Source organism: Zosterops lateralis, assembly GCF_965231275.1.
Source record: "Zosterops lateralis genome assembly, chromosome: 8".
In the NCBI taxonomy this organism is placed as follows: domain Eukaryota; kingdom Metazoa; phylum Chordata; class Aves; order Passeriformes; family Zosteropidae; genus Zosterops; species Zosterops lateralis.
Genome location: NC_139768.1, coordinates 29,209,984 through 29,224,264, shown reverse-complemented (window position 1 = coordinate 29,224,264; position 14,281 = coordinate 29,209,984). Strand labels below are relative to the sequence as shown.

At 40.6% G+C, this 14,281-nt stretch overlaps 1 protein-coding gene across 15 annotated transcripts in view; it reads right to left on the bottom strand.

The window, feature by feature from the left end:
• Positions 1-14,281, bottom strand: part of CABCOCO1 (ciliary associated calcium binding coiled-coil 1) — a 158,255-nt gene that overhangs the window by 39,613 nt on the left and 104,361 nt on the right. For 11 of the 15 annotated variants that reach the window (XM_083866914.1, XM_083866913.1, XM_083866912.1 and 8 more), the window contains 2 exons: positions 4,342-4,472; positions 1,295-1,464 (listed from right to left, as the gene is read on the bottom strand). In XM_083866914.1, coding sequence (XP_083723040.1) covers positions 1,295-1,460 — 166 coding nt within the window. In that variant the 5' untranslated portion in view covers positions 1,461-1,464; positions 4,342-4,472. Of the gene's footprint in view, positions 1-1,294; positions 1,465-4,341; positions 4,473-4,886; positions 4,965-11,320; positions 11,374-14,281 lie in introns of those variants that run through there. The other 4 variants (XM_083866919.1, XM_083866915.1, XM_083866916.1 and 1 more) reach the window with 4 other exon arrangements.

Sequence of the window (14,281 nt, the reverse complement as noted above, 5' to 3'; positions counted from 1 at the left end):
AAACCTTTATTTTTACCACAAAGCACTGGGGCATTAGACCTGTTTAAAAAAAAGACACAGAATAGGTTCTTTTTCTCACAGCCTCTTTCTGCAAGCCCACTGAACTGGTTCAGTTGCAATTTTATATATAAAAATTCATCAAAAGCAGACAGGGCCACAGAAAATTTCAGCTTAAAGAGTTAAAAGTTTGGCAAAGCTTAATGCAAGATGACATTCCTGAAAAACATCAGTCAGCTTTAATAAGTGGTTGTGCTACCAGCCTGTCGTGTACACATGCATTACACGGTCTCATAAAACTAATTTCTGACGGGTTTCCATTCTGCTCCATTGTTACAGTAATATAGTTAGCATATGTTAAGATACTTTCTCATTGGAGACAGGAAGGACAACTGGAATTCCAATGATCATAAAGCACGTACATATTCTGTCAAAATTCCAAACCAGAAAGGCCCTTGAACTAAATTACAGTGAAAGAGTATAATAACTATTATGAGCTTGACTTTAAATATTCGCCTCTTCTTTTGAAGGAAACTGCTGAGTCCTTTCACTCTTCCTCTGGGATGGACTTTTCTCAACATAATCACCTTCAAAGTGAATGTTAAGCAAGCATTAGAATCTCTGACAAAGAAGCTTTTAGAGGACAGTGCTGCCATTTTTTTTCTGGCTATTTCATTCCCACTAGACCAAGCTTCATGCTTTGTGGTAAATTTTCTTGTAGCCACAGGAGCACGGTCCTTTCATTGTCATTTTTCATCTTTGGCAGCAATGCCAGTTTACTTCCCTCACCAGTCCTTAGTTAACATACATTCTGTGCCAGAAGTGCAGCATTTGCCATATAGAAAGCTGAGAGTTTACCTCCAAGGATGAAAAAAATATAATTTACCTACTGTAATGCTACAGAATGTACTGAATATCTCGAAGAGCAGAGAAACTGTGCCCAAGGCTACAGTGAGCCAGTCACTGAGAAATCTGGAATTGGAGTTTGGGAGCTCCTTGCTTTCATTCTACTGTAATTATTACTTATTTTACCATAGCAAAGAAAAGGTCTCTTCAGGACCTGGCCCATTTGTACCACATACTGTACAAACAAAGAATGAGGAATATTCTACTCAAAAGACTTGAGATCTGCCAGTAAGAATTCTTTTCAGGCACAAGGTCTAACATACCAACATTAAAGAGGAAAATAAATCATTTCACAATTACTTGTAATTAAATATCACTTTATTAAAATGACTGGGAAACATTCTTGCCTTCCACTTCAGATATTTATTTTATAATTCTTAATTATACTTACCGCTGAGGTTCTCCAAGGCAAAATTTAATAGATCCATGAATCCTGAAAGCTGGATAAGACTGAAGTTCATTTCTTTAGCCCACCAAAATCCTGCAGTATAATAATCCAGTAAAATAGCTTCTTTCAAAGATGTCTTTAGTTGTGTAAGATTCAGAAATTCTTCCATCTTCCTAAAAAAAATTGCAGAGTAAAATAATGAAATTAAAAAATAAACTACAGATTCCAAAGTCTTACTTAGTCTGCATGAAATTATATCTATAATGTTACCTATAACATTAGTTGCTATATTATTCATATGTGCATATGTACATAATTTCTTGCATTTAGCTACCTCAATTCCTAGATAACGTTTGTGATCAGAGGGCATATCCAAAAGTAAACAATTACCTGCACATTTCAGCAGACACTATTGAAGTGTTAAGATATGACTAACAGAAGAACAAAAATTAGAGCATTACGAAACCAAAGAGAAATATGTTGAAATTTCCAGAGGGGAAAAATGGAATGTTTCATCAGGAATTGGTTTGTGGGCTGAAATGACACAACTAGTCTCCACTTCTTACTATCACACTTTCACTCTGATTTAGATAGTTTTGCAATAGTAATAAGATCTTGTTTCCATTTCAAGATTATTTTTCATGGGGCCTCTGACAAAAAACTACATTTGAAAATGAATACAAATAATATAATATATAATTACTGAAGGCAGCTAAAATATTTAGAAGTTTAAATTGCACTTCCATAATGGTGAAAACATTTTAAAAGAGCCTTATCCTGTTTTATTGGCACACAATGAAATTTTTTCCACTTACTTTAACTTGCAAAATTTATGAAAAAATACACTCCCTTGTAGGAGGCCATACTGTTGCTGACACATTTATGTCTACTCTGTCCAAACACAAAATTAGTTGCGTCTTTTATAAACTCTATGCTTTTTTTCCACATGGAAAGAAGGGATTGGGGCTAGGACTTGGTTTCAATTCTTCCAGTATAACTTTGGCCATGTCTCAGGTAATTACAAGTTTTACATTAAAGCAATCCTTGGCTTCTTAACTACAGCTGAGGACACAGGTGCCAGTGACCACAGTTTCTAGTCCCCTGTAAAAAAGCAAGGTCTTCCCAAACCCTGCTGCCCCCTCATTCCTTCCAAAGAAGTACATTAATCCCAGACCTACAGATAGCAACCATTAGATCTTCAGGGGTTTCACCAACACAGTACAGGTACACTGTCAAATGAAACAAGTTTCTTCTTTCTTTAATTAAAGCCTCAATAGCTAACAGACTAAAGCATATAATCCAATCAGTTTTGTTTAAAACATGCATTCCTTTGTTCTGCATGACAAATTTGTATGGCTGTACACATGCAAGTCGGTTAAAAACACTTAACTGTGTCCTGAAATAGAAGTGGAACATGGCCAGCTGAACTTTCCAAGGTTTGAAACAGTCCATATCCTCTCTCTCTGAAGCTTCTGCCAACTCTGTGTTTTCATAATCAGAGCTTCTCAGGGATTTAGATTTTCTTTGATTCTGCTTACAATGCAACTGCTCATCTTTTCAATATTCTGTAAGGCATGTCACTGACAGCAATATCTGTACATGATTGTGAAATGATGGGGCAGTTAGATTTCCTAGTTACCCTCCCTGCTTTTTCTTTCTTCATAGGGCTCAAATACTACAAAGATGGACAGCAGTATAAAACTCCCTGATAGATGGGAATGCTGGACATCAAAACTCTCACACTGAATCAGATCTATTCTGATCTCTAACTTCAGCTGTGTTCCTCAAACTGCTCATGTAAACAGACACAATACACTGAGGTAAACAAAATTTTAATGCTTCTGCTAAACTGCTTAGTGTACATAAAATACCCTGTAACTATGCTCCTTCCAGTCAGATACAGTACATATATACATTCCCCTTCTACAGTGCGCATATATAAATACATATGTGATCAGCTGAGACTGAATGAACATGAGATCTTTCAGTGCTTTTCTTTTGAATTGTAATGAGAAAGTGGCACAAAAATTTGTGTTGTTAAGCACATTTTAATCTCCATGAGTTGTACACTTCAGTCACTTCTAAATATAAAGAGGCCTATCGTGCAAGAGAAAACAGAAAAGGGAAGAATTTTTGTATTATTATTTGATGGTAGCAAATTTTCTTTCCACTTTTCTTCAAAAAAAAAAAATCCCAGAAAGACCTTTGCTCCCTAGAATAGTGACAAATAGGAAGAACGGAATATGTTTCAGGAATATCTATTAAATGGTTACCTATTCAGAGGAACAAAGCTGGATTTTATATACCCCCCACCTCTTCCTTCCCAAACTAGACCAGCAGCCCAGCCCTTTGGCTTTCAATTCCCTAAGAACCTGCAAGAAGACACAAGCACTCCTAAATAATTCTTGCACTTCTGAAAAATATAAATCTGGAGTCTCAGGCTGAACCCTTGGCCTCCTAAATTTAGCTCCTATTAAACACTAATAACAAGGGAGAGTGTTGGTACAGGAAAGACAAAGATAGCCTGACATGAGAAGTTTTTGGCTGCCTCCTATTTCCCCAGTGCACCCTAATGGCAACCTACTAATGCCTTCTTAAGCTTTCCATCCCTTGCTGAACTTTTAAGACCTTTTTGATTTTTCGGTAACTCATGTTACAGTACAGAATCTTGAATGTTTTAGCAAAAAAAGTTATCCAGTGAGACTTACAAAAAAACCAGCTCGGTATCAGCCTGTTCTTATTTACATCTTAGTATTTTGTTGACAGTGTATTTAAAGCTATTGTAAATTCAGAAACCACAACAAGGTAAAATACAAGTGGAAAAAAAGGAGTCTAAGCAAAATCAAGAGATATAGGGAAAACAGTAAACCAGACTGGATCTGAGATCAAAAGTATTTCTTCCATCTTTTGTGAATAATATTAAATATCACTGATTTAACTGAAAAATTAAACACTTACGACGTAACTATCACAAAAGAAATCTAACAAATAGTCTGCAATTTTAATTTTGTTACTGTATGGGTTCCAGCATTGCTGTCATTGCTACTTACTTTTCAACGCCTTCCAGATTTTCTTCTGACAAGGCAGTAATTTGGGAAAGAGAAAGGAATGTCTTTTTAGCAATCTTCCGTCCACCTATGTCATCCTGATCTTGGTCTTCAGCCTCATCTCGGCCTTCAGCCTGCATGCACGTATAATAGGAATGTAACTTTAAAAATGTTTATTTTATTATGTCAGTAACTTATCTAAATAACATTTTTATATTGAGGAGGTATGCAAGAGATATTCATTCAACAAATGCCAAAAATGTAAGACAACTGTAATTATATGGCAGTAACACAATACCTTAACACATTCTCACTAGAGAAAAGCTGGGCAGGTTCATGGAACATAGTATTCTTATCATAAATTCATATGGGAACACACTGACATATTATCTGTTGCACAAGATTAAATTAACTTGCAAATAAAAACAACACCGATTTAAAGGTGCAAAAGAATCCATGAATCTAAATTTGACCAACATGATACTGCATTGCACAATAATTAAATTTTAAAATTAACATTCTCCTATACTTATTATGAAAATACTCACATATTACTATGTTATTTGCTCTCCACCATGTACTTGATTGCATTTTCAAATTTACTGTCTACATTCTCTCCTTCCCCTAGCCAAACAAAAGTCCAAGATGTTTGTTGGAACAGAATGATACACAAGGATCTGACACTACTGTTCCCAGGAAGGATGTACATGTTTTAAGGGATAGATAACAAACTGAGTATGAACTAATAATGCAATGGTCTTACAAAAATAGGAATATTTGAAGATGTTTTATTTTGTATGATCATTGATGAAAAAGAAATTTCAGTAAGAAATTTCAGTAAGAAATTTCAATCTATGAAACGCAAAAAAAAACCAGTAGAAAAACATCCCCTAAAACTGTTTCACAACAGAGCATGTAGATGACAAAGCGATGTGTGAGACAAGGCAGCCCTTCAGAGAGGTGCAAGGCAGAGGAACAAGGGACTATGGTCAAGGGATGGTGAAAGGGATCCACAGTGGGGCATCATAAGGAAAAATATTTCATTATGAAAATATTTAAGCATTAGAATAGATAACCTAGAAAGACATGTTTTCAAGACCAAACTGGACAAAGCCCTGCTGGGCACTGGGTGCTGGCCCAGCTCTGATGAAGCAGCTGAACCAGCCCAAAATGCCTTCCTGTGGGGAGTCTGCCTGGGCTGACCACACAAACCCCTGTCACAATCTGCCTGTAGCAGGAACACTTGTACATCTGCAGGACCTGGGCTTTAGAGAAGTGCAGCAAGGCAAAGCTTGCAGAATCCTGCTTCCAGCTCACGCTGGGAGAGTGCAGCAGAATTCCTGACACACACTGATTCTGGAGCCTGACCAGCAGAGCTCTGAGCTGATACCAGCTCACTCCAGCGCTGGTCAAGGAGAGCCCCCAAATGAAGCTACACTACTCCCCCTGCTGCTGCTGAGCTACAAGATGTACTGAAATCTGGCTGATGAACCACAGTCAGGAGGGACAAAACAAGGCTGAGAGCAGCAAAGAACGTTCATTCAGTGGACAGACTATTCTTCCCCTCTCTAATTAAGTACTGGAGTACTTTCACATATACTTCAATAATGAAAATTATTGTTCCCAAGTGTAAACAAGTCGGTCTCAAATACAATGTCTCATCAGAACAGGAATGGAATAAACGAAGACTTCCTTCACATAGTTAAAGCCTGATGTTAGTTTGCTTTTATTAGCAGTAATTTACACAGCATAAAAAAAAATACTCCTACACTCAGTAATGCTGCTATAATTGAAGCTGCAGGGGAAAAATAGCACTACATCTAATATTATACAATTACTGAAAGACATATTCCAATAAGGAGAAAAAAAAATGAATGCTTTCCTGAATTGTGTTAGAAACCTGTTGAACATCAGATTCTTTAGAAGCTTGGGAGCTGAATTACACAAATAACTGATATTGATATTTTGGAAACTGAATTAATGCTCCTCCCTCACTTCCTCTTAGGATGTTCAATACATAGAATACTTTGGTATTTATAGGAACCACCACTATATAAATTACATAGTACTGGTCAGTCAGTCAAATCTTACTGGGCATAACTGTTAGTAAAGCAAAATGCTAATATTTTACAAGTTGCAGTTTAAACTGAAGGGACAGGCAGCTGCTGTAATTCAGTGTTGCAGATACTGCTCTCTAATCTGCACATTAAACCAGAACATTTTACTGGGCAAGGTGAAAGTTTCCCAAGAACCATTTCATCACCTGGAGCCTGGAACAACATTCCCAGCAACAAAATTCCCATCAGTGTATTACTGGTTTTGTTACTGCTTATGATAAGGATGGGGTTGGGGCACCACTGTCCACTATAACAAGCACAGGTACCAGATAAGAAGAAATACTGTTACAAATGACAGAGGAGCAACTATGGGAGAGAAAGTACATGATTTAATTTTTTTTTTAAATCAGCAATGTTTCTGCAATTTAAGAAAGTATCAAAGGTCCATAAATAATTTAAACAAGCCTGTGTTTATGGACAGTTTCTGTTTGGGCTGGACCTACACACACACCTGATGAAAAGCTTACAATTATTTTGATTGATTACTTTTGTCTTTTGATTGCTGTCTTTAACCACTACTGAAAATACTGGGAGATTCTTTTTATATGCATTCACTGGAGTCGCAGAATTTACTGTTCATTTTAGTGTTAACTGCAGTGAATGACTGAGGTAACCCAAGGTGAGTTAATTCCAGTAACACCGTCTTCATGTGTCAGGAGAAAAACCTCCTTAAACCAATCCTAACAATGCTCATTCCCAGCAGTAGACAGCCTATTTAGGCTGCTACTAGAGAATTATTTGTTACTGTTTAATTTTCCTTTGAAGGATTTTTACCTGTTCTGAATGCATAATATGTTTCTGGTTGTTCAATACATTACTCCAAGTGCTGTGGGCATCCCCTGTTAACAGCATCAAATCAAAATACCAAACCAGACATTCTAAAACAAAAGAGTAAGCTCTTCCTAAATCTCTCAGCCAATGATCACAAGCCACCATGAAGCAAGAAACAACAGCAGCAGAGTGATAAAGTTAAACAGCAAATTACAAAAAAAACTCTATGTTTACAGGGGTGAGAAAGAACTCTCAAAACCCCAAACCTGTAGAGTCACCCCTGGCTGGGAAAAACACCCCACTACCTGCAGCTTTGGTGAGGGCCTTTCCAGAGTGGCCAAACCTTAAAACACAGCTATGGAAATGAGCACCAGCATTCCTGAGGAAAAATAAGCTTGTCCTTTGGGATGAGCCCTCTGCAGTGGTTGAAGATAGTATCTGCATTTGTTTTACCATACACCACCACGCTTTGCAAAATCAAATTCCAAAAATACTCACACAAAGGAATAGCTTACCAAATCTCAACAACTGTAGCAAATACTCAAAGTACAATGAACCCAAGATCCTGCTCTCCTCGCTCTACCAGAGAAGTCAGATTGGACTCAACTGTCCAGTAGCTCATGTAAAGCAAGCTCAGCTACTCTGCCTGGGCTGACAGTAGTGCAGATGTACCCTGGAAGAGTGTTCTATATCAGTTACAACTTTAATCAAAGTGGGAATGAAAAAACCCAACCAAACTGCACCAGCAACACAGGCTGTTATTTGTATTATTATACACATTTTGCTATCAAGCTGTCAAATGCTTCAGTAGCAGCAGAAAATCCTGAAGCTTTCTACATTAAGAGTTAAGGCAGAAGCAGAAACGCATTCACTGTTCTTGTTTGTTTTTAAAAGGCCCCATTTCTCTGCTCCCATAATGGGAAGTTAAGATCAATAGTTGCTATTTTTAGTCATAAACATTTCTTTTGTCATCAAACAAATGAGGAAATAAAAATAGCAGCATTAGTTTCAACTACCCTCAGAAGGGAAATATGCAAATGTGTCAAATGCAAAAGACGGAACCTATAGGCAAAGAAAACTTTCAAGGACCATTACAAACATGATAGTGTCCTTTTAATAACAAAATATCGAAAATTTCACAGTCCAAGTATCAAGATTTATGGTTGACAAAATGTATGATGACAATAAATTTTACTGATGTTTTCACAGCTGCAGACCACTTACGATAAAAAATGTGGTTAAAAATAAAGCAGCAGCAAGACTTGCTAATATCTGTATTCAGATTTTCTAACAGACCTTCTGCTAAAAGTCATTCCAAGTTGGAACAATTAAAGAAATATTCAATTTACATCAAAAGGAATTGTCTCAAAATGTAAGAAATTATATAAAAAACCTGCCAGAATTCCGTGTTTCCTACACCTTACATATGGACCATGCTAAGCTACCTTCAGCCAAAACTAGAGACTACAGAATGTGATTCATAAAAACACACAATTCCACAGGTTTTCCAATAAAAATAAATCATAAAGGATAGACAGAAATATCACAAAGGTAAGCTAGTGTGTGTAGAACAAACTTCAATACATAAGAAACAGAAAACAAGTGAAAAAAAAGTTCCCTGAATTCCTCTAAAGATTCATTTTATAAAGCCATGAAGTAAAAACTACAAAACTTTCAGTGGTACATTTCAAACAGATGTACAATATATTTCTGACAGGCTGTCGTTTCCCATCGAGCACACCCTGTATCCTTTCACTGTGCTCTGACTGCAGCACCCCAGTGTTACGCTGCTCCAGCTGCCAAAATATTTACAGAGAGCACCAACAGAGCATGCTGTGAAAGATGCATAGATTCATGGATAAAGCATTTAGAATACTTCATCACACGTTTCACGTGGAAGAGGGTTTATTTATTTAATGAAACCTAAATGGTAAGCTTTTGTTCTGACAAAGACACAACCACGACACTGGCTGAAGGCACTTAATCACCACCACAACAGTCACAGCAACTTCCCGGCCAGCGGAGACAACAAAGCAGTTCAACCAGAAGGAAATTATCTTGTAGTAGCTAGACTATAGACAGGCTTGAGGGAGAAATTCTGAGTTGATGCAACACCTCGTACATTCTTGGGAGGAATAAATTTTATTCTTACATCTCTTGACATGCAGCATGAGATGAGTTGCCTGTCAGAAACCACACCTCTGTCAACCAAGTCAAAAAATGAAACAAGAAAAAAAAACAGGGAGGAGGCCAAAGACAAGCAAATATTAATGCAACCACTGTGGATTTGTAAGATCCTCCAGAGTACTTCAGCTACCTAAAGCAATGAAAGGTGAGAAATACAACTGTGATGTTGCTGGAAGGAAAGTGTAAGCTTGCTTCCACTCCCCGAGTGCTCTTTGAAAGGAAACCACAAGCCTTTCCCTCAACAATCAATAATTAGGAGACTTTTACCACCACAAAAAAGCTAATTATGGTGGTTTGAGCCAGGATGGACGCCAGAAGCTGACCATGGCCTCTCTGTCAGCCCCTCCTCAGCTGAACAAGGGAGAGAAAACATAACAAAAGGCTTGTGGGGAAAGATGAGGACAGGGAAAGGTCACTGATCAATTACTGTAATGAGCAAAAGAGTCTCAGCTCGGGCAGAAAAATAATTCATTACCAATAAAATCAGAGTAGGATAATGCAAAATAAAAACTACATTTCAAAACACCTTTCCCCTCCCTCCCCAGGCTCAACTTCACTCCCAATTTTCTCTACCTCCTCCTCCCAAGAGCACAGGGGAATGAGGTAGTCTTTGCAGTCATTTCATCACATGTTGTGTCTGTCCCTGCTGCCTCCTCATGGGGAAGACTCCTTACACTCTAACCCTGCTCCAGCACTGGGTCCCTTCCACGTGGGAGTCTTCCATGAACTGCTCCAACATGAGTGTCTCCTCCATCGTGACCTCCATGGGCCCGGGGGCACAGCTGTTTCACCACGGGCTGCAGGGGAATCTGCTCTGGCACCTGGAGCACCTCCTGCCTCTCCTCTGCTGGCCTTGGTGTTTGCAGGACTCTTGCTCCTATATCCTCACCCCACTCTTCCATCTGCTGGTGTATGGTTTCCTTCTTCCTCCCCCTAAACCTGTCATCCCAGTGATGCCAGCTCTGTCTCTGGTGAGGTCAGCCCTGGCCGGCAGTGGGTCTGTCCTGGCTGGCATCGGCTCTAGTGGACATGGGAAAAGCTTCCAGCAGCTCCTCACAGAAACCTCTCCTGTAGCTCCCTACTACCAAAGCCTTGCCACACAAACCCAGCACACCACGAAATAACCATACAATTCTAAAGGAGAGTCCGTAACGGAGGGAAACCTGTCGGGGCGGTGGGAGGCCGGAGGGGGACGGGGCACTCCCCAGCAGCAGCAGCAGCTCGGGTGAGGGACAGGCCCGGCCCCGCAGGCCCTGCTGGAGGAGCGGCCTCGCCGGGGCAGGCAGTGTCTCTCCACTGAACTGCCTGCGGGGACGACAGCGACACACGGCTAGTTTTATATATACATGTATATATATATATATACACACAGAGCATTTTTAACACCACACCCTCTCCTACACAAAATCGCAATATAGTTAGGGTTGGCAGGGACTTCTGGAGGTAACACAGTCCATCCCCCAACCGAGACAGGGTCACTCAGAGCAGGTGGCAAAGGAACGCGCCCAGGTGGGTTTGGAATGGCTCCAAATGTCTCTCTCCAGAGAGGGAGACTCCACAACCTCCTTGGGCAGCCCAGCGCAGTGCTCTGCACTGAGAAATTCTTCCTCATACTGAGGTGGGAATTCCTATGTTGTGGCTTATGGCCATTACTCTTCGTCCTGTCACCGGGCACTACTGAAAAGAGACTGGCACCATCCTCCTGACCTCTGAGACATTTAAATATATTGATGAGACCCTTCCTCCATCTCCTCCAGACTAAACAAGCCCAGCCGCTGCAGCCTCTCATCACAAGCGAGATGCTCCAGACCCCTCACCATCTTTGTGACCCTTGGCACTCAGCACGGACAATTCAACACAAAACACCCCAGTCCTGGCAGGGGCACACCGCTCCCACCCGGCGGTACCTGAGCGCTCTCCGCCATGGCGGCCCGCCCCCGCTCCTCTCAGAGCCCGCCCCTCTCCCCTCAGAGCCCTGCCCCCTCAGAGCCCGCCCCCTCCCCTCAGAGCCCCGCCCCTCTCCCCTCAGAGCCCCGCCCCGTTTCCCTTCAAAGTACCGCCCCCTCAGAGCCCCGCCCCTCTCCCATCAAAGCCCCGCCTCTCTCCCCTCAAAGCCCCGCCCCGCTCCCCTCAGAGCCCCGCCCCGCTCCTCTCAGAGCCCCGCCCGCGCTTCTCTCAGAGCCCCGCCCCCTCAAAGCCCCGCCCCTCTCCCCTCAAAGCCCCGCCCCTCTCCCCTCAAAGCCCCGCCCCTCTCCCATCAAAGCCCCGCCCCGCTCCCCTCAGAGCCTCGGTCCAGCTCCTGCTCCTTTCTCTTTAATAAACTTGTAAGAGTAATGAACTAAAACTACGGCGAAACATTTTCTCTGTCAGCTTTGTATTGCACGCAGCAGCACTAATTCAGAGTAATAGCAATTGCCTGCAAGATCAAATAAAATGCATGCATTTGATAGGTGAACAGTAATGAGAACAAAGAAAGAGCTCATTTACTTTGCGAAGTTTATGGATGTGCTGAGGGAGCTGGTATGACAAAACAACTTCTTTGCAGTGCCCCACATAAAGCAAGGGCCTCCCGGGATTTTCTGCAGCTGTTTCAAGCTCTGCCACTGCTTTGGAGCAGTTTGCCACCTTCAGAAGGTTGTCATCCTCACTTGCTTAAAATGTGCAAACCACAAAGTACCGTACCTGTGTCCTAGCTGGGGCACAAGGGGCAAGAACATGCCCATTACCCGCTAAGATTGAGATGTATAGTATGAGATTCCACACTTCTGTAGCTCCCGTTCCTGCTCAAACACCCTGACCCTCACTGACACAGGTACACCCATCGTGCTTCCAAAAGGAGTCAGAAATCTTTGAGGTTCAGAGAACTGGATCCTGCAGTGTTTTGTAGAATTATTCATAGTATTTTAAAGAAATAGAGCCCACACTGTGAATTTTAAAGAAATAGAGCCCACACTGTGAGTCCCTACAATTTGTGCTGTGCTCTGTGGCTGATAGCTGTACAGCTGTGTTACTGCCCCTTTTATAGTGTATATAAATCTAACCAAATAAGAACATTATTCAGGGCTGCAAGCACTGCATGTAGTAAGGTGTTAAAACTGGGGAATTAAGTGTGATATTTGGATGCAATGTAACATTGTGTACATTCATTATTATGTTATCTAGTTGATAACAGGTAGATTCTAGACTTAACCCTGCATTCCTCTGGAACAGAAAATGCCCATTGACTTCCATGAACATTTTCAATGTAAAAGACTTGGGGGCTTAAGGCCTTTAGAAAGATCTAATTCTGTTTCTCTTGCTCAATATAAAAGGACTGAATTCTCGCTTACACAAAACCTGAACTGAGCAGGTGATTGAAGCTGAGCACTGATTGAAGCTCAAACCACATTTCCAGTAGTGAGCTCCTAAATTTCCTACTTTTCAATTTAGATTTTTAGATAGTTGGTGTCAGAAGGCTTAGAAATAATAATAAAAAAAAGGATTCAAGAATCTCATCAAACCATGCCATGTAATTTCATGTGGATCCTTCATGTTTACAAAACCACATTCAGGTGTATGTGAATATTTAAGGTGGCTTTTTGATTTCCTTCAAATGCAAAATTTGTAAGTGCAACACAGAAATGCTGAACTTAAAATGCTGACATAGTCCTTTCTTACTACAGGTAACCATGGTAGATTTGCTATGATTTCTAATGGTTAGAGGAGAACAGCTAAGCTCTTTCTCCACTGGTGCAGCTGTGTTAGATGTAAAGGTTTCCTGAAAGTGCCTGTTATTTAATATTCAAAACATGTAATTTAAGCAGGACACATTTGAAAATCTTGCTTTACACAGTAAGTGCTCTTTCTTCTATTTGTCTGAGACGCAACCAGATTTCAGGTTTGGGAAATGTTTTGCCAAGACTGGTATCACTCAGCGCATGAGGATCTTGGAAAGAACACTTTCTTTATTTTCTATCTTTGATTAAAGCTCTTTAGCTTATGGTGCCTGGGCCACCTCTAGCCTATACAAGATAACCACCACACAGCCCACTAACTCAGCCCTGGCAGGGGCTGGACAAAGAGTTGGTTGTTCCCCTTTATTTTCTTCAAGTTCTCAGATTTTCATTTTGCTAATTATGCACTGAAGCATCACCAATATAGCAATTCCACACTGCTCCCTGCACAATGAACTAACTACATGGCTGTCTTTGTAGAAATACTTTCCTCTTCATCAGGATACTTCATCTTTTGGGCTGGCAGCAGGTTCACCTGCATCACACAAGTCCATGTCAAAAGGGGATAAAGGGCACAGCTGCAAGCAAGGGTTTGATAGTACAGGCCACCTGCAATTGGAACACAACCAACAACAGCAGCTGCAGTGCTCCAAAATATTCCACTGAGTCTTCCAAAGTTTTGATGACCAAGGTGATTCCATCTGATTTTGTTACTCATTGCAGAGATCCTGGCATTTCAGGAGTAAATGAAACTTACTAATTTAAGAAAAGGAATGAAATTTCAGAAGTTGCCTTGTACAAAGCAAAGGTTTTGTAACAAAAAATAGGCCCACAGAAGCATCCTCCTATTGACAGAGATCCTGTAAAAACGTTCAATCACAAACACATTTCCATTCACTTTTAGTTAAGCATCACCAAGCACAGTAATTAGACCTAGGCAAATTCAAGATGTAAAGCAGACGGAAATTCCTAGCAGAGCCTTGCTTGTTACATCAACATCAGATGGACATATAGCTCCCCTGGCTGCCAGCCCTCATGACAACAAATTGTTTATACTTGTGCCCTGTGGCACAAGAATTGCAAAAAAACCATGGGCATATGTGGAGAACTTGCACACAGTATTTGGGTTTGACCCCCCTAGTAACAAATGGGTAA